General features: G+C 50.6%; 2 protein-coding genes across 2 annotated transcripts in view; both read right to left on the bottom strand.

Moving 5' to 3' along the window:
• LOC128898330 (uncharacterized) lies at positions 1–11,229 on the bottom strand. The gene is made up of 10 exons (XM_054171722.1): positions 11,125–11,229; positions 8,994–9,234; positions 8,641–8,865; positions 3,926–4,112; positions 3,750–3,806; positions 3,455–3,548; positions 1,673–1,787; positions 1,370–1,431; positions 1,174–1,236; positions 1–271 (listed from the first exon to the last, which is right to left on the bottom strand). Exons 1-10 carry the CDS (start codon positions 11,227–11,229, stop codon positions 137–139), a joined length of 1,284 nt encoding a protein of 427 aa, XP_054027697.1. The 3' UTR covers positions 1–136.
• DISP2 (dispatched RND transporter family member 2) overlaps positions 11,205–19,882 on the bottom strand; it is a 17,329-nt gene continuing 8,651 nt past the window's right edge. The window contains exons 5-8 of the mRNA XM_054171723.1: positions 19,058–19,173; positions 18,150–18,268; positions 16,251–16,348; positions 11,205–14,807 (exon numbers count right to left, since the gene is read on the bottom strand). Of these exons, the coding sequence (XP_054027698.1) occupies positions 11,397–14,807; positions 16,251–16,348; positions 18,150–18,268; positions 19,058–19,173 (3,744 nt within the window). The 3' untranslated portion in view covers positions 11,205–11,396. The remainder of the gene's footprint in view (positions 14,808–16,250; positions 16,349–18,149; positions 18,269–19,057; positions 19,174–19,882) is intronic.

Raw genomic sequence — 19,882 nt, forward strand, 5'->3', positions numbered from 1 at the left:
CCATGCTGCTCTAACTCCAGCAACACACCCTCCCACTGGTTAAGGCCACCAAGTAAGATGTAGGTTTGAGAAGTAGAGAGACCCCTCAACATGGAACAAACCATCAAAACGCAGAGAGTACAGTCCAGCCTCCAGCTCACATGTCCAGGAGCTGCTCAATCTCCTCGAGGATTGCCGTGCACTCCCTCATTTGTGCCTGATGCAAGGCACGCCTCTCCACGGCCTGCTGCTGCATCTCTGCTCTGGCTGCCTGACACTTGGCCATCCATGCCTGTGTGGAGACGTCAGGGAACACAATATTCAGAGAGGCTGGGGGACACCAGGAGTCAAAGCACACAAGGTTTAGAGAGGTTGGGGAATGCATTTTCCTAACACCAAAGTACTGAAGAGCAAAGTCAATTTCTGAAGCACCTGCACTCTTCAAGCAGGGTCTTCCCTGCTAAGCTGAGATCAGTCTGCCCTGACTAGGATCTCTCTCACCCCATTTCCTTGAGGAAAACCTCAGTTTAGGACTGAGGAGTTAGAACAGCACTGGGAAGCAAAGTCTAAAGTTTAGGAAGTCTTACAGTGATTGGCTGTTACCAATGGTCACACAATTATAGTTTAGTGACTCTCCTGGTCAGCAGGTAGATGTTATTGAAGCTGCTTGTCTGCCCCTCAGTTCCCAGAGGGACAGCCTGAGGTCACAGTCTCCAAGTTAAACTGGAATTCAGAAGATTTGATTCAAGAGCCAGAGTCTTCTGCTAGTGGTGCTTGCAATCACCTGCACCAGCCTCAAAAACTCTCTCTGGAGATGAGCTGGTCTAAGCAGTGACAGCTCTGGTCCACTGCTGACACCACCTTTACTCTGGAACTGATCCAACCTGAATTAAAAGCTACCAGTCATTAGTATCACCTGCACTGTCTGCCTTTTTTCAAGGTCAGTTGTATGATTGAACTGGAAATGATTCAAGATGCTCCTGATGACTGTATTATGACTTTTAAAGGTCCCTTCAACCCAAACCAGTCTGTGACTCTGTGGCCATCAGCTGTGTTTTGTGTGTAATGTGAGGAGAAACACTGCAGGCTTTCTGGGTCATTCAGAGAACAGAGCAGTACTGGGAGCAGCAAAATGCCCTTCAGGATGTCACACAGCATCAGGAGGTCACACTCTTCACAAAGTCAGTGCCTTACCTGAAGTGCCTCCCTTTCTTCTGCAGCTGCTTGATTAAACTGCTTCAGTTCTTCCACAAGCTTCTGAAGAGCCAACAGAAAAGCAGTTTCACATGTGACAAAATGCAAGTCTCAGCAGCTACCTCCACAGCCTCAGTAGCTCACAGGACCTCTCAAAGCCCATTTACCTCTGACTGCTCTTTCAAAACATTCTTACCTGTACATGCTTCTGGTTTTCTTGGGCCTTCTCGTCTTCTTCCAAAATCTTGCTGCCTGTAACTAATTGATGGGATGTGTTGGTGAGCTGCTGATGCACAGATAGTTTTACTTTCAAGAGCTTTTCAAAGTAACTTTCTCCAGCAACAAAGATTAAATTTTCCAAGTAGGACAAAGCCTACCACAGGAAGCAGCTTTTTCTCTTCAGCTTCAAGAAAAGCCCACCCTGGAGTTGCAACAGCACTGGGAAGCAGAGTGTAAATATTCCATGAAGAGGACAGCAAGTGTGAAGTGCAGTCCTTACCAGGGTCGATGTTTCTTCTTGCTAGGATCGTCATGCAGATCTCCTGAGACTTCTTGAGTTTCTCAATTTCTACCATCATCAATCCCTTCTCCTCCTTCAAATCCTTTATAGTACCCTGTCATGGACACAGATTGTAATTAAACCAAGTTTCCAAGGAGATTTTCTTCTCGTTGGCATCACTTGGTATCACCAATGGCTCAACAGGTGCTCTGCTAGCACCAAGGATCAGATCTTGCCTGCCTGTCTCTGCCGCCACAGCAGATGTGTCTGTTGCTGACCCTTACTCCTACTTCTTGAAAAGATTCAGGGCTACAAAGATGCTGAGGGGCCTGGAACATGTCTCTGATGAGGAAAGACCGAGAGAATTGGGGTGGTTTAGGCTGGAGAAGAGCAGCCTGAGGGGGATCTCACCAGTGCTGATCAATACTTCAAGGGTGGGTGTCAGGAGAATGGGACCAGTCTGTCTTCAGTGGTGGCCACTGATGGGGCAAGGGGTGAAGGGCACAAACTTCAGCATCAGAAGTTCGTTTAAACACGAGGAGGAGCTTCTTCAATTTAAGGGTGCTGGAGCCCTGGAGCAGACTGTCCAGAGCGGTGGTGGAGTCTCCATGTCTGGAGAGAGTCCAAGTCCATCTGGATGTGTTCCTGTGTGACCTCTAGGTGACCCTGTGTTGGCAGGGGGGTTAGACTCAATCTACAGAGGTCCCTTCCAACCCCTACCATTCTGTGATTCGTGCATTGATCACATCTGCACCTTGTAGCCATTACTAGAAAAAAACAGACCCAAGACATAAATTCCTTTTATGCAACCCCAGTGTCTCTCATTCTGCTCCCTCTTGGATATACAGATAATCCAGGAGTTTGCTGCACTGAGGAGCACATGAAGCCTGGGAAGAAAAGGGTGTCCTGGAATCTTTACCCACAACACTATTCTCTGCACACTTCAGATATTACAGGCGATGGGGTAAGCTGATCAGCCTCACAAGTTGAAGGCAGCTCTCCAAGAGAATCAGTAAGCCTGTGGATTAGGGTGATCCAGCTGACAGGGTCAGAAGCTATTTGAACATCTCACAGGAGGTCTCAAAAGCTCTCAAGGAAATCAAGCTGTGGGATAAACATCACTGAATCCCAGCATGTTGGGGCTGGAAGGGACCTCTGGCGATCATCTAGTCTAACTCCCCTGATTCTGTCCTAGCCCTGCTGGTAATAAATAGGCCAGGCTGCTGGTGGCCTTCTTGGCCACCTGGGCACACTCTGGCTCATCTTCAGCTACTGCTGACCAACACCCCCAGGTCCTTTTTCCACCATCCTTTCTTTCTTACTAAAATGAGATGATTCCCATTCCTGAACACACAGCTTCAACACTGCATGTGCTTTCACACCACACTGATGGGTTCAGGGACTATGGAAGGAAAAGAACTGATAGACCTCAAACCATCAGTAGCAAGTGATTATTTACAGTTTCTGCAGATGTAACTAGGAAGCATCTGGCAATATTGAGGCTGTTTTAATACATTTTCATTCAAGTGTAGAGTTGTGAGCTCTGATGACTATTTAACAGCAATCTGGGTGCATGATCCATCCAAATACCTCTGCATCTCTGCGGATTTCCAGGTTCTAGAAGATACCACAGTTGACAGGGAAGAAAACCCAGCCCACCCAAACTCTACTGTCTTCTAAAGGAGGCAGGAAAAGGAACAGCAAAGCCTTTGATGTGATGCTGTAGGGATCAGAATGTAAGAATTAGTCAATGATTTATTTATCTCCCCCCCTTCTTCTTACCCCTGCTTCTGTCAGTTTGGAGCGTAGCTGCTGATTTTCTGTTTCCAGCACCTTCATCTGCAGCCCTCCTTGTAGATTGTATCTTCTGGGAAGTCTGTAGAGTCAAACGTCAAAGACTGAGGGGAAAACCCACAAGTATCACACACTTGCTCTTTTACTTCCACAAGCATGCCCTTTTTGAAGCATTTGCTATTCTTTCTCACCAAGAGCTTGCATCAGCAATCTTGGCAAGAAAGCTGCACAAGAGGGAACACTGCTGCATGAGGGCAGCTAACAGAGGTTTGAGGACACATACCCTCTTGCAGCTGTCATCTTTGAAGGTGGCTCCACTTTCTTGCCAGATTTAGGCAACCTTAAAAGATGGTTAAAATACAATTACTAGAAGACCACCACATTCTGGCAGATGCAAAATGCAAAGCCATCTTTAAGGCATTTGCCAAGTAAACCTATCAGCATTTTACTTCCATTTACCCTTGCTTTGTAGCTTTTGAGGCACCTTCCACTGAAACACCTGAGCTGAAATTGGGATCTTTGCTGAACTCCATCTCTGCTGCTTTGCTGCCACATGGTTTCTTTGAAGAAAAATCTGTTTGCATTTCTGCAAGAAAAAAAGACAACAGGGAAAACACCACAGTCAGCAAGTGAGCAGCATAACACACTCAACTACTGGATGAAAGCTCCAGGCTGTGAGCAGAGTGGCTGGAAACTGCCCAGCAGGATAGGACCTTGAGGATGGTGGTTGAGAGCAGCAGGACCTAGCTCTGGCGATGGAGCTGTCACCTTGGAGATGGTGACAGAGGCTCAAGATGAGCCAGCATGTACACAGAAGGCCAACAGCATCCTGGTCTGTGTCAGAAAGAGTATGGCCAGCAGGACCAGGGCAGGGATTGTCACAGGATCACAGGATGTAAGGGGCTGGAAGGGACCTCCAGAGATCATTGAGTCCAAACTCCCTGCCAGAGCAGGACCAAGGAATCCAGCACAGGTCACACAGGAACACATCCAGACAGGGCTGGAAAGTCTCCAGAGAAGGAGACTCCACAACCCCTCTGGGGAACCTGTTCCCATGCTCTGTGACCCTCTGTGTTCCCCTGGACTTGGCACTGGGGAGGCCACGCTTCCAATCTGGGGTTCAGTTTTGGGCCCTTCACACTGTGGGGCTGAACCACAAGTCCTGTGAGGAGCAGCTGAGGGATCTGGGGTTGTTCAGCCTGGAGAAGAGGCTGAGGTGAGACCTCATTGCTCTATACAACTCCCTGAAAGAAGGTTGCAGCGAGGTTGAGGTTGGTCTCTTCTCCCTAGTATCAGGTGATAGGATGAGAGGAAATGGCCTGAAATTGTGCCAGGGGAGGTTTAGGTTGGATTTAGAAACAGTATCTCTCCTGCAAGAGTGGTCAGGCATTGGAACAGGCTGCCCAGGGAGGTGGTGGAGTCATCACCCCTGAAGGTGTTCAAGAAAGCTGGGAGCGTGGTTTAGTGGCCATGGTAGTGTTGGGTTGATACACCTCCAAAAAACCCACTGTGGGGAATTATAGCCTCCGAGCAAAGCTGATCTGGCTTTAAGGAACAGCTGGCTCCCACAGTGTGTTTAGGAAGCAGGTTTTCCCCTTGAGTTAAAAGTTTTCCCAACATCACAACCATATTGAAATCAGAGTAATGTGGGAGTTTCCTCTGATACAGACTAGATCTCTGTTTGGAACATGAAGCCTGGGTGCCTTACATCTCTGCAGTGCTGTAAGCAGCATCAAATGGTTGTAGGAGTCACAGCATCTAAAGGAAACTATCTGTAAGCCTCAGTACACCATGGTCTTCAGTGAGCAGGAGACAGAGGGTCTGTACACCCAGCACTGGAACAGGGCACAAAGGTGCACATTCGTGAAAAAAAGGTTAATCAAAGTCTCAAACAGAGACCAAGCAGGTGAATAAAGCCTGTAATTGGATTTCACACATCCCAGCATGGTGGGGGCTAGAAGGGACCTCTGGAGAGCATCCAGTCCAACCCCCCTGCTCCAGCAGGGCACCCACAGCAGCTTGCCCAGCAGCACAATGGCCAGGGGGGGTTGGAAGCTCTCCAGAGAAGGACACTCCACAACCTCTCTGGGCAGCCTGCTCCAGGCCTCCAGCACCCTCACACCAAAGTTTCTCCTCCTGTTCAGATGGAACCTCCTGGGGTCCAGTTTGTGCCCCGTGCCCCTTGTCCTGTCCCTGGGCACCACTGACAAGAGTCTGGCCCCAGCCCTTTGTCCCTTACAGCTCCTTTATCCCTTGCTGAGCATTGCTCAGATCCCCTCTGGGGCTGCTCTTCTCACAGACTTAACTAGGTTGGAAAAGACCTTTGAGATCATTGAGTTCAACCTATCACCCAACACCATCTAATCAACTAAACCATGCAACTAAGTGCCACATCAAATCCTTTTTTTAAACACCTCCAGTGATGGTGACTCCACCACTTCCCTGGGCAGCACATTCCAATGGCCAGTCACTATTTCTGTGAAGATCTTCTTCCTAACATCCAGCCTAAATTTCCCCTGGCACAGCTTGAGACTGTGTCCTCTTGTTCTGGTGCTGGGTGCCTGGCAGAAGAGACCAACCCCCACCTGGCTACAACCTCCCTTCAGGTAGTTGTAGAGAGCAAGATTCTATGATTCTGAAGAATGATGTTGCAGGAAAGAAAGACATAAGGAGTGCTAAGCATGGACCTTAACTTCCTATGGACCTGAACTTCCCATGGACCTGATTCATCCATGGAGGAGAATGCTTAGCCAGACCTTCAGAGGGAATTGCAGCCTTGCACTGCTCTTACAGCCTAATGGATCAGAATGAGAGCTGCTACCTGTCCCCTCCAGCAGAGTCTGTATTCATGTTGTAACTATGCAACAAGGGGAGCATCCCTGCTTCTCCAGGCTCCCCAAGGGATAAATTCACTCTTGGAGAACTCCTTTAAGTATTAACACTTGTTATTTTGATCTGAAAAGCACAGATTGTCCTGCCAAGCAAAGTGATAGCCATGGAAAGATTTCATTGTAAGAGCCACCACTGTGCTTCGTTTCATGAAGTATGGATGGGTTTGTTCTTGTTGCATGGAGGCAAAGCCAATCATGAACTGCAGTTGTGCATTAGGAAAGATTTATGGAAAAGGAAGTTATTTTAAAATCCCCTCCTTTCACCACCACCTCTGCCCCTTTCCCCCTGCAAATCCCAGAGCACCTGGGTTCTGTTGGAGTCTCCTCCCACCCCAGGTGTGGCCACTTTACACCCCACCCCCCCCACACTATTTAATCCCCTCCAGGAAACACAGAAGCCCCAAGCTGAGCCCATCTGGGCTGGAGGATCCTCCTCTCATCACTGGTGAGTGCCCATGGTGCACACTGGGTGATGGTGGTGGTGACAACAAAGGCCGGGGGGCCTGGTGGCCCCCCGGCTAGGTAGGAAGAATGTTGATGTCTACTTCAATATCACCTGTGGGTGCTGGCTGGGCCTCCTTACTGGGGGGAGCAGGAGCTGTGTTGGGGAGATGAAAGCAGGAGGCAGGGGGGTTAAACTAGATGACCTTTAGAGGCCACTTCCGACTCTGGTGATTCTGTGATCTAGTTCTAACCCCCCTGCCAGGGGCAGCAGGGACACCTTCCCCTAGACCAAGTCAGCATCTCTAAGGGCATGTTCTTCTTACTTTACATAGAAGTCACAACATGTGGTAGCTCTGATGGACTGTAGACCTTATTTTGAAAATAAGGTCTTCTGTGTAGTGACAAAAGAACCATTTTAAGTCCCCCTACCTTTGTGGAGGGGGTCTGGATATTTCAGTCCTGTTGCTCAGCAAAATGTAGGCTTTTTCTGAATTGTAGGTAGTGGAAACACTGAAGTAAATTCATAGACTCAGAATCACAGAATTGTCAGGGTTGGAAGGCACCTCAAAGATCATCCAGTCCCAGCCCCCTGCCATGGGCAGGGACACCTCACACTACAGCAGGTTGCTCACAGCCACATCCAGCCTGGCTGCAAACACCTCCAGGGGTGAGGCTTCCACCACCTCCCTGGGCAGCCTGTGCCAGGCCCTCACCACCCTCACGGGCAACAACTTCTTCCTAACATCCAATCTGAATGTACCTACTGACGGGAACCGAGACAGGGAGGACAACACTCGATATGAGTGATAGAAATCATCCAACTTTATTGTTCCACGCTTCATTATTTATAGTCTTATCTTATACACAGTTAATTCAATTCTAATTTAACACATACTATTGGTTTATCTCTAAACAGTTACATCATCATTTCACTACCGTGTTTTTTTTCTACTCAGGCTAATTGCTCTTCTCCCCAGATCTCACCACCTCCTCATCTTGTTTGTCTCTTCTCAGGGGCAGCTTGACCTTAGCATACCAGGCAATCAGCACTTTTCCACAACTCCTACTCCATTCCTATATTTTCAACAGAAAGTCCTTCAAGGCCTAAATTGCACAGATGTTGCTGGGACCCATGTCCTTTCCCCCTAAGCCAATCCTCAACAACTTACTCCTATTTTTTTTCTCCATCCCCCCTGCCCTATCACTCCCTGACACCCTCAAAAGTCTCTCCCCAGCTTTCTTGGAGCCCCTTTCAGATACTGGAAGGCCACAAGAAGGACTCCTCAGAGCCTTCTCTTCTCCAGACTGCACAACCCCAACTCTCTCAGTCTGTCCTCATAGCAGAGCAGCTCCAGCCCTCTGCTCCTCCTCGTGGCCCTTCTCCGGACACCTTCCAGCACCTCCCGATCCTTCCTGGCACAGGGGCTCCCAAACTGGACCCAGAGCTCCAGGCGTAGAGCTCAGCAGAGTGGAGCAGAGGGGCAGAATCCCCTCCCTGGCCCTGCTGGCCACACTTCTCTGGCTGCAGCCCAGGCTCTGCTTGGCTCTCTGGGCTGCAAGTGCTCCCTGCTGGCTCCTGCTGAGCTTCTCCTCCCCCAGCACCCCCAAGGCATTTTCTTCAGGGCTGCTCTCCAGCCAGTCCCTGCCCAGCCTATAGCAGTGCCTGGCATTGTCCTGAGCCAGCTGCAGGACCTTGCCTTTGGTCTTGTTGAACCTCATGAGGCTGTCCTGGGCCCAGCTCTGCAGCTGGGCCGGGTCCCTTCCCTCCAGCCGTCAGCAGCACTACACAGCTTGGTGTCCAGGCTCCCAGCCCCAGGGCTCTCAGCCTTTGCTCCTCACAGAGATTCCCCAGGCCGCTCAGCATCCTCAGAGCCTCCACTGGACTCTCCCCAGGAGTTCCCTGTCCCTCAAGCTGGACCCAGGCCCGGTCGTGGCCTCGGCAGAGCAGCGGGGGAGGAGGACCTGCTGGCCACACTCTTCTCCGTGCCCCCCGGAGCCTGTTGCCCTTCTCGGCCACAGGAGCACCCTGGCCGCTCATGGTGAACTTGCTGTCCACCAGCGCTCCTGCAAAGGCCACCAAGGGCCCAGGGGCTCCCAGGACATACCGCCGCCCGGCCCGGTTCCCAGTCCCAGGGCTCCACCGTCCCGTGGCGGAGCAGCCCCGGCCCCTGCAGCCCGCGGCGCTCACGCACCTGAGCGGATCCCGGCGCGGTGTCCCACGCTGGGAACAGGGATGCGGGAAAGCGGAGCCTTGCCCTCCAGGGCTGCCACACTCCCGCGCCCACACCGTTTGAATCCGGCTGCCGCCAAACGGCTGCGCAGGGCCCGGCCCCGCCTCGGCCAGCGGCGCAGGCGCAGGGCGGTGGGGAGCCGGGGCGGCCGCTGGAGGTCGTCCGGTCCAAGCCTGCTGCTGAAGCGGGGCGCCCGCAGCAGCTCGCCCGGGAGCACAGCGTCCGGGGCGGGGTGTTTGGAGACTCCACAGCCTCTCCGGGCAGCCTGCTCCAGCACCCAAACAAGTTTCTCCTTACTGTCAGGTGGAGCCTCCTGGGGTCCAGTTTGTGCCGTCTGCCCCTTGCCCCGTCCCTGGGCACCACTGACAAGAGTGTGACCACGTCCCCTTGTCCCACACCTTTAGCCCAGAACTGGACACAGGACTCCAGGTGTGGCCTCACCAGGACAGAGCAGAGAGGGAGGACAACCTCCCTGGGCCTGCTGGCCACACTCTTCTTCGTGCCCCCAGGGGACCATTTGCCGCCTTGGCCACAAGGGCACGTTGCTGGCTCGTGGGCAACTTACTGCACACCCGGACTCCAAGGTTCTTCTCCACACAACTGATTTCCAGCAGTGGAGTCTGTGTGTGGCACCCCTGTCCTCAGCAGAGGCTGGTGGTAGGGTCACCAGTGTGTTTGGTGGCATTTCTGCCCGAGGCAGCTCTCAGATCCTGAAGCCAGATAGGTCAGCTCTGCTCTTACAGGGGTACAGGTCTTGTGAGGAGCATCTGAGGGACCTGGGGATGTTCAGCCTGGAGAAAGGAGACTGAGCGGAGGCTTTTTGGCTCTCTACGACTCCTTGAAAGGAGGTTGGAGCCAGCTGGGGGTCAATGTCTTCTCACAGTTTCACAGATTGCCGAAGGAATACGTGACAGGACAAGAGGAAACAGCCTCAAGTTGTGCCAGGGGAGGTTCAGGTTGGATATTAGGAACTATTTCATCACAGCAAAGGTTCTCAGGCACTGGAGCAGGCTGCCCAGGGAGGTGGTGGAGTCACCATCCCTGGAGGGGTTTGAAGGCTGTGTGGATGTGGTACTGAAAGGTGTCATTTAGTGGCAGTAGCTTAACAGCAGTGCTTGGGTTGTGAGCTCTAGGCAAACGGTCGGACCCAGTGCTCTCAAAGGTCTCTTCTAACCTTTACAGTTCTATGGTTATATAATTCTGTGACAATGAACCACAATGTTTCCAGTGAAAATGACGCATCACTGCTTTAGGAAAATTTCTCAGAAGCATTTATTTTATGTCAACTTTTCTCAAGAATGTTTTCTCTTTTTTTCAACAGCTAAAGGCAAGGGAGTGTTTGTTTTCCTGTTTTTTTTTTTGGTAGAGGAAAAAAGAACAAACCACCACCAACAAAAGAAAGGTGAAATTCAAGATTCACCAGATAATTTTTAGAAGTTACATGATTTTGGGGAATGCCTCAAGTGGGAGCAAGCTCTGGAGGTGAGCCACTGAGGGGACGAGGACAGCCTTCTCAAAGGGAACATTCACACTGGGTATCTTTGGCAGCACTAGATTTTTTTGTTGCTGATCAAGCAAACTCAAATTGCTACTGCAAATAGGTTTGGGCTGGTTTCTGCTGCCTCCTGCATGGTCAGCAAGAGACTCTTAGCAACTCAGAAGGCTCAAGGAGGTTTTCTAAATAATATTTTAATGACTTTGATGACATCTATGAACCTGGGCTTTGCATTGCCCAGAGCGGTGGTGGGATCACCATCCCTGGAGGCATCCAAGAAACATGAACATGGCACTTTGGGACATGGTTTAATGGCCATGGTGGTGTTGGGTTGATGGTTGGACTCAATGAACTTAGAGGTCTCTTCCAACCCAAACAGTTCTGTGACTCTATAAGGGAGTTTCTGATTCAGCAGACAATGAAGGACTTTGTTTTTTTGATTAACAATACACTCCTCCCTTGATAGCTATATTTCCAGTAGCTGCAGGTTTGGGGGCTGGATTATGTATTTTTTCACATGAGCTCTTTCTCTCTTAGAAACCTGGTGAGGTTATTTCCCTCCTGTGTGAACTTGGCACAAAACCAAAATCCCATCACCTTGTAGGAAATGACAAAACAGGCTTTCTCCATACGTTCTGCGAGTATGGCACCAGACACTCGGAAGGTCTGAGGGCTCAGACTCCAGCCAGACTGGCCTCGCATCCTCTCCCTAGTCTGAGATCTCGGGTTCTGTGGAAAGATAGGTATTGCACAGCTGAAACCTAAGAACCAATCTCTGCTCTAGGAGAGGTGGGCAGACAAACACTCATATGTACAGAGATTTCAGCTTCCCCTTCCCCCAGCAGCACAGCTGTGTTGCCTGCAAGGCTTCAGCTGTTGTAGCCAGAACTTGGTGCGCTGGATCGTTTGATCCAAACATCAGGCATGCCTGGCTGGCTGTTGGGTAGCACAACTGGACCTTCGCTCCCCAGGCCAAAGCGGTTCTTCCATGAAGAGCTGTTCTGCTGTGATGCTGCTGGAGAGACATCAAAGACAGTCTCCCTCAGGTCCAGCCGCAGGGTATCTCTCTTCCCATTCAGGTAGCCTCTCTCTGTCTGGCTGTAGGAATCGGACAGCTCCAAGACGTCAGGACAAGAGCTGGCTGACTCAGCAAGCTTTAGGCCTTGCTCAAAATCACTGATGGATGTCTCGCTGGAGATGTTGAGCATGTCAAAAGAGCTGCCAAGAGAACAAAGGCATCTGTGAGTCTTGTAGGTGTCAGCAGCAGGGAGATGGCTGTTGTCTGAGGTATAATCTGACTGCTGCTGGGCAGTGTCACTAGAGCACTGGGATTTATTGAGCTGCCCTTCTTCTTTCACATCATCTGCCTGGATGTGGTCCAGCCCAGACACATCCCAAGCCTTTGGGCAGTACTTCCAACAGTGACAGTCTCCGCAGAGTCTCTCCCTGTGCATTTCTGCTTCTGAACTGCTGTGCTTGTATGGAGAGGAAGTTTGCAGGGCAGGACACTGGCAGAGGCCAGTCTGCTGCTCTCCAAGGGTCTCCTGCAGGTTTTGCCTTTCTCTTTTGAGGGAGGGCTGCATTCCTATTCTGGGGCTTCTGATGTCTTCAGCTTGTGTGTCTTCTGAGAGCCGGTTGGACAGCTTGCTTGTGGAAGTGCTGTTGTCAAAACTGTCACTGAGTTTTCTGGACAAGGGCTGGAGCTCATACTGCTCGTTGGCAGTGTTGGACTCCTGGACCTTCCGCAGCCGGTTTTGCTTTTCACTCCCTCCACAGGCAAAGTTTCCATTCAGCCCTGACTCATCAGAATAGTCTTTCATGGTGTGGGCACAAGGCCAAAGGATCTGCCCACAGTTCTTCTCTGGGCCAAAGAAGCAGCAGAGTGACTGGAAGAAGAAGCTGGCAAACCCACAGCTGATGCACTTGATCATCATGATGAATATCCCCAGCTTCCGATACACCAGGACCGTTGCAGGCAGCATGATGACCCCTGCAGAGAAGAGAGCAGAAGCTGCCATGGCTGTGGCACAGCTCATCTGCTTCAGGGAAAAGGCCACTCGGCTCAGGCGGTCAGAGTGGGGGCACAGGTGGTAGGAGATGCAGTAGTTGACAGTAAAGTCAACAGAAAGACCAACTGCAGCTGAAATAAAGAGAGACTCTACTGCATTCAGCTGCCACTCCAAGAGGACCAAAAGGCCAACAGTTACCAGGACAGTGCCTGCAATGGCAGTAACAGAGAAGACACTCAGGAGAACATTCCAGGTAATGAGCAGCAGTACCACAAAGGAAACGGCTATGGAGAGCCCCATGACCACCATAGTTTCTGTGCTGAGGCTGTGCTGGAGGTTGTATAGCTCTAGTTTACTGGTAAACCATCCATTCTGAAGCCCCACAGGGGCAGTTTTGATTTCCTCCCTTAGCCAGAGGTCGATTTCCTCATAGAATTGTTTGGCTTTGCTGTAGTTGAAGGTGTAGTGATAAACAGTTTGGAACTGCAGCACCAAGGCAGCCAGATTTCCCTCCCTGTCAAACCTGAGGCCCAGGTCATACATACCTGTCCCCTCCCTGTCCTGTTCCAGGAGCATCATTTTGATGCAGTGTAGGAAGACTTCACTTCCATAAGGGAAAGAGAACTGGTTACAGCAAAGGTTGAAGCTGTGGTCTTGCTGGGAGCATTGGCGACTGCCCATCCACCTGAGGAACTCTTCCATGAAGCACACAGTGGATTTCTGCTCTGTGTCAGGGTAGTAGAAAGTTTTGTTTTTCACTTTTTGGCAGAATTCAAAGAGCCACTTCTGGGCATCAGGAGTTTGGATTGTGAAGGTGACATCTGTCACTAGGGTGCCATTGCTTTTTGGATTGAAGTGGTCCCCATTATCCACAGGCAGGATGCCCCAGACGATGGTGACGGGCATGCGCTGCCCTTCTCCACGCTCCAGCCTCTGGAACATGAACTGGTGGCAGTACTCGGAGTCGTACCTCTCAAAGGGGTGGCTCAGCCTAAACACCTGAACAGATGATGTTTCCAGAGTTGGGAGCTTGAGCTTGGGGTTGGAGCAGGAAATGTAGGCACCTCCTATGGCTAAGGCAGCAAACCAGCAGATCCAGATGTACCGGAACTTGATGACCCCACAGGGCAGAAGCTTTTCAAACAGCAGCTTGGAGGTTTCAGACAGCATGTTCTGGAGACCCCTGAGAATGTAATGGAGAGAGAGAGCAGCTCTCTTGTGGCCTGTCTTGTTCCAGTAGTCTTCTGGCTTGTAGAGGCAGGCGGCAGCTATGTAGCGCTCGTACAGCACGGCCGAAGAGGGCAGCCAGGTCACCATGAGCAGCAGGCTGGCCAGCACCGAGGTGCCCATGTAGGCAGCAAAGCAGCGGATGGCTGTGATGTTGCTGATGTAGCTGGCGTAGAAGGCTGCGCCCGTGGTGAAGCAAGATGCCAGCGTCAGATACCCGAAGTGGTGCATGGTGTGGCTCACCCACTGGGAGAGCCCAGCGGAAGGGTTCTGGCTCTTGCTGAGGTTCCAGAGGTCAAAGAAGACAAAGGTGTGGTTGGCACAAATGCTGCTGAGAATGACCACTGCTGTCAGATTTATGAAAGGGAAATAGGTGAATCTGAAGGCCACCTTGTACAAGAAGTAGGAGATGGTTAAGGAGCTGACAAAGGCAAGCAGGACCATCAGGGTAATAAAGACTGAGCGTAAATAAAAAGAAATGCCTAGAAAAATAGCCAGTATTGCCAGGACTGGGTACTTGGTGTCCAGCAGAAGGTAGTGCTGGAAGAGTTTCTGTTTAAGGCCCAGGTCCATTCCGGTGATCGATGTGTAGTTATCAAACAGATCCCAGGCTTGAAGATTGTCTAGGTAGATGCCCATCATAGATGCACCTTTCCTGGTAGGCAAAAACAACATGCTGTACTTGAGAGATGGCACTTGGTACTCCATTGTCTGGGGACTGAGAAAGTCCCTGTCGACCAAGAAGTGAAGAAGCTGGTAGATGGCATTGAAGTGGGTACACTTCTCTGGGATCTGGGCACACTGAGTGTGTTTCTGCCTCCCAGGCTCAGGACCTATGCAGGAAGGGGTGAGGATTCCTTTGTGGTAGTCTGGAGCACAGGCACGAAGGAGAGCCAGGGTGTGGGAGATGTCTCCTTGGGTTATCTCCAGGCATGAAGACCTGTTGTACAGGACAGCAATGTAGTTCCCCAGAGACCAGCTTGGGCAGCACTCATTGGCTTCAGTGCGCTGGCAGAGGTCTCTGAAATGGACATGGGAGCGTATCTGGAAAAGAGACCAGGGAGCACCATGGGATCACAGACCCATAGAATTGTTTTGATTGGAAAAGACCTTTCAGATCACCGAGTCCAACCATACTCTGACTCTACCAAGACTGGTGTTAAACCATGCACCTCAGCACCACATCTCTGCATCATTTGAACCCCTCCAGGGATGAGGATTAAAACAACCCCCTGGGCAGCCTGTTTCAGTGTCTTTGAGAACACTTTCAAAGAAGGAATCTCTTCTCATGCCCACCCTAAAGCTCCCCTCATGCAACTTGATCCTGTTTCCTCTTGTTCTACCACTTGTTCCTTGGAAGAAATGGCTGACCCCCACCTGGCTCTGATCTTCTTTCAGGGGGTTGCAGAGAGACAGGAGGTCTCAGCCTCCTTTTTTCCAGGCTGAACAGCCCCAGGTCCCTCAGCTGCTCTTTCCCAGCCCTGTCCTCCAGACCCTTCCTCAGCTTTCTTGCCATTCTCTGGACCTGCTCCAGCTCCTCAATGTCCTCCTTGGAGTGAGGACCCAAAATGGAACCTGGGATTCAAGGTGTAGCCTTACCAGTGCCCAGTCCAGGGGGACAATCCCTGCCCTGGTCCTGCTGGCCACACTCTTGCTGATATAGACCAGGATGCTGTTGGCCTTCGGTGCACATGCTGGCTCATCTTGAGCCTCTGTCACCATCTCCAAGGTGACAGCTCCATTGTCAGAGCTAGGCCCTGCTGCCCAGAATTCTCACCACCTTCTGGTAGATGCCTTTAGCTCTCTTGCAGTGTCCATTTATTCATGCTAATGGCATCTGGTGCTTTGCAGCTGGACTTTGGTGGCAGGTGGAACCACCTGTGTATGGCTAAGTACGTGAAATACTTTGGAATCCTCTAGGCTGTTCTGTTGTGTGTGTTATTTTTGTCTGACTTCCTTTCAGCCAAACATTAAAGACTACAGAGGAGTGCCACAAATCTAGAGGAGGCCATGAAGATGATAAGGGCGCTGGAGCACCTCCCCTACAAGGACAGGCTGAGGGAATTGAGTCTGTTCAGCTTGGAGAAGAGAAGGCTCCAGAGAGACCTTAGAGTAGCCCTTCCAGTACCTGAAGGGGGCTGCAGGAGAGCTGGGGAGGGACTTTTTATAAGGGCTTATAGGGATAGGATGAAGGAGAATAGCTTGAAACTAGAACAGGGTAGATTTAGTTTGGACATTAGGAAGAAGCTCTTTACTATGAGGGTGGTGAGACACTGGAACAGGTTGGCCAGGAAAGTTCTGGACACTTCATCCCTGGAAGTGCTCAGGGCCAGGCTGGATGAGTTTAGCAACATCTGCTAGTGGGAGGTGTCCCTCCACATGGCAGGGCGTTGGAAGTGCATGATCTTTGAGGCCCCTTCCAACTCAAGCCATTGGGTAGTCAGGGGAGAGACAGCATGGATGTATGTTCCTCCTGACATTACTAACCTTGTCTTGTTCCATTTGACACATGGACTGAATGGCTTGCAAGTTCCATAAGCTCCCAGCAGTTGTGGACATAAACACCAGCTGGGAATAGCTCTTTTCTGAAACAGAGAAGAGAAAGAAATGAAAAAACCTACAACAAAAACTCAAAGAGGATTAGGTGCTGAAGACCAACCAGGCTGTTTGCAGCAGGCTCTGTGCAGACAGCAGCGCTCATCTGAGTGCTCTGGAGGACTCCCTGAAGGAAGACTGTAGTGCCAGGTAGCATCTGCCTGTGTGCCTTGATCCCTGCTTCTCAGTGACCGTTTGAGGCTGTGCCTTTAAGGAAGGGGCACACTGGCTAAATGTTTATAAAATATTTTGTATTCTAAACGAATTTCATTGGCTAATTAAGGGGGGAGGTGATGGTCTTGGACCCAGGGGAGCTGGGACTTTCTCTCAGTCTTCCTTTATCCGCTCTCCCTTTCGGATGGATGACTTCTGGGCTTCTGGCCAACTAATAGATAAGAGATACTAACTCCTGTACCAGGCCTCTCTTTTTTTTCCTGCCCTGCTAACCACCCTTGTCTCTTTTTCTACCTCTTTGGGGGGAGAAGGGAGGTAGGGGGATGAAGGGGGCACCCCCCCTCTGTTGGGGGTCTGGTTTCTGGTTGGGTTCATTTGCTGTATATTCCTGTATATATTGTAAAATCCCTGTACTTGTGGTGTTACATGTAATCTGCTTCCTACATATACTTGTAAATATATAGTCTGCTTTTCCTCCAACTGAGTTTTAGCTGCGGTTTCTTACTCAGTGGGGGAGGGAAAGCGGAGCCTTTCCTTTCAACCCACCACACTCACCATGTGTCAGCAGCCTTGGGAGGTTTTCAAAACCCTGTCCCTGTGGTGCCAGTGTGTGCCCAGTGAGCGCTGGCATCTGTTTCTGCACCCCTAGGGCAAGTGAGGGGCTTGAATCCAGCCAGGAACTCCCAAGGAGCTCTCAGCAGCATTTGTGCCAACAACAACAGGGAGGGAGAGGGAACAGAGGGAACTGGAGCAGTGAGGGAGTGGGAATAGCAAGGGAATGGGATCAGGTAGGGATTAAGAGCAGCGGGGGAGTGAGGTGTACACCAGTTTTAGCGTATTCCCTGTTGATGTGGGTCAATGGTGAACACTTTAGTCCTGGTACCACTGCTTTTAAGTCACATTTCTTAAGGGGAAAAAAAATGTAGAATCATAGAATGTGTCCAGAGAAGGGCAACAAAGCTGGGGAGGGGTCTGGAGCACAGCCCTGTGAGGAGAGGCTGAGGGAGCTGGGGTTGCTTAGCCTGGAGAAGAGAAGGCTCAGGGGAGACCTTCTTGCTCTCTCCAACTCCCTGAAGGGAGGTTGTAGCCAGGTGGGGGTTGGTCTCTTCTGCCAGGCACCCAGCACCAGAACAAGAGGACACAGTCTCAAGCTGTGCCAGGGGAGGTTTAGCTTGGATGTTAGGAAGAAGCTCTTCCCAGCAAGAGAGATTGGCCATTGGGATGTGCTGCCCAGGGAGGTGGTGGAGTCACTGTCCCTGGGAGTGCTTAAGAGCCTGGATGAAGCACTTGGTGCCATGGTTTAGTTGATTAGATGGTGTTGGGTGATAGGTTGGACTTGATGATCTCTAAGGTCTGACTGATACTATGATAGATCAGGTATTATGGAAAGAAATATGGCAAGAAGTTGAGAAACAGCCTGCTCCAGAATTTCAGGACAAAACTTTAGAATTCTAATCACTCAGGTCCAAAGTGCTGGAAGCTCCCAGGGCTGTGGTGGACACAGTGCTTCCTTAGAGCCCTTTCAGAACATTTCCCAGTGCCCTGAGCACTGGCAGTTCCTTGTGCTGTGGAATTCTGGGTGTGTGACACTCTCCACCCCATCCAGGTTTCACTCACCTGGGGGACCACAAAAGAAACCATCTGCTCCATAGGTCTGTTCCACCATTCTTCGTGTCCTCACTTCTTGCTCTCCTTGAGCAGCCTTCTGTTCTCTGCTGATGCCAGTGTCATCATAGCTAGCAAGAGATCAGATGAATTGTGTAACCTGAAGTCATGTGGCTATGAATTACAGTTACTGATGCCACACATAACACAATGGGAGCATGAAGGTTCTTGAGGGAGCTTTGCCCGGGTGTGAGCTTTGTAACATTGGGTTGATTGTGCCCCTTTACAGGGATCTTCATAAGGATAAGAAGCTGCATCCCCTTGTGCAGATGGGCTGAGTAGCTTCTGCAGTTACAGAAGCCCCAGACTCCAGCAGCTTGCCCAGCAGCACAATGGCCAGGGGGGTTGGAAGCTCTCCAGAGGAGACCACAACCTCTCTGGGCAGCCTGCTCCAGGCCTCCAACAGCCTCACACCAAACAAGTTTCTGCTCATCTTCAGGTGGAACTTGTTGCATCCTAGTTTGTGCCCAGAACACAGGAACTTCTTAAAGTCTCTTAAAGCTAAACAGTGACATAAAGACATGAGGAGTTTAGAGCCTAACTCCTGGTTTCCAGAGCAGGGAGCCCAAGTCCATGCCAGGCAAACAGACTTGGAATGGTCTCAAGGCCACTAAAGCCAACCCCTGATATGCCCATGTGTGTGGAGCACAGGGAAGGAGAGCTGGCCATGGTAAGGCCCTGAGTGGGGCAAACACCATCTCTCAAACCCTGGTAATAACTCCATCACAGCCAAACAGACTTTAAACTCTCCAGTGCCTTGGTTCCATATGTGTTGTAATTCACACAGAGACTTTGAAACATCAAATCTGTAACTTTACAGATAACATCTTCCTCGATCTGCTCAAATCAAACTAAAATACCTTTTCTTCTCAGCATAGGGAGAAAGGGAGAGCGTCTTCTTGTAGCCAGTGTGGCTCTCCATGTTCCTCCAGACAACCAGCTTCCTGCCAATGTCAGTGTCCCGGGGCTCAAAACCCTGCAGCCAGGCAAAAGAGCTTTGTCAGCAGCTTGCAGTTTAATTCAGCTTAGCTTCCCTTCACCCTCATTCTAGACACAGAAGCTGAATTTATTACAGCGTCTTGGAGAGATGCACAAATTGTATTTTCCCTGGAGATGCTCCCTCCCAAGGCTGACATAATTCAAACATTTCTCCTTTTCTTTCCTTTTTGGGGCAAGGATGACTCTGGTTCTCTCTCCCTGAGATCATAAGACTCTTCTCCTCCTCGTTAAGTGAAATAGACATTTACAAAAGGAGAGCAATTTTCCTGTTCCTGGATAAACTTTGGTCTATATCTGTGTTCTTCCATTGATGAGAGACAGAGATGCCTTTAGCAAATGTGGGATCCTGCATGGCAAACCTGGTGCAGCAGTGCTCAGCACAGGGCAGCCTCTCCATTTCAAAGGCACAGAGACTCTAGGAGCCAAAGCCAGCTCCTCCACCCAGCCTAGTGACTCCTTTTGGGCAGCCTCCAGCAGGGGTAGGAAAAGGAGCAATCCCACTTTGTGCTAGACGTGTCTCCACAGCAGGGTTAGTGTGTGAGTCCTCAGCACTGCTGAGAGCTGGGCTATGCTCTTCCTGTGGTGTCACAGAAACAGCAAATGCTGTGGGTTACTCTGACATGTTATGTCTGTCCTGAAGGAACCTTGGCTTTGGTTGCAGACTGGGAAGATGTCAGTTAAGGACA

This window comes from Dryobates pubescens, chromosome 22 (genome assembly GCF_014839835.1).
Source record: "Dryobates pubescens isolate bDryPub1 chromosome 22, bDryPub1.pri, whole genome shotgun sequence".
Lineage (NCBI taxonomy): Eukaryota > Metazoa > Chordata > Aves > Piciformes > Picidae > Dryobates > Dryobates pubescens.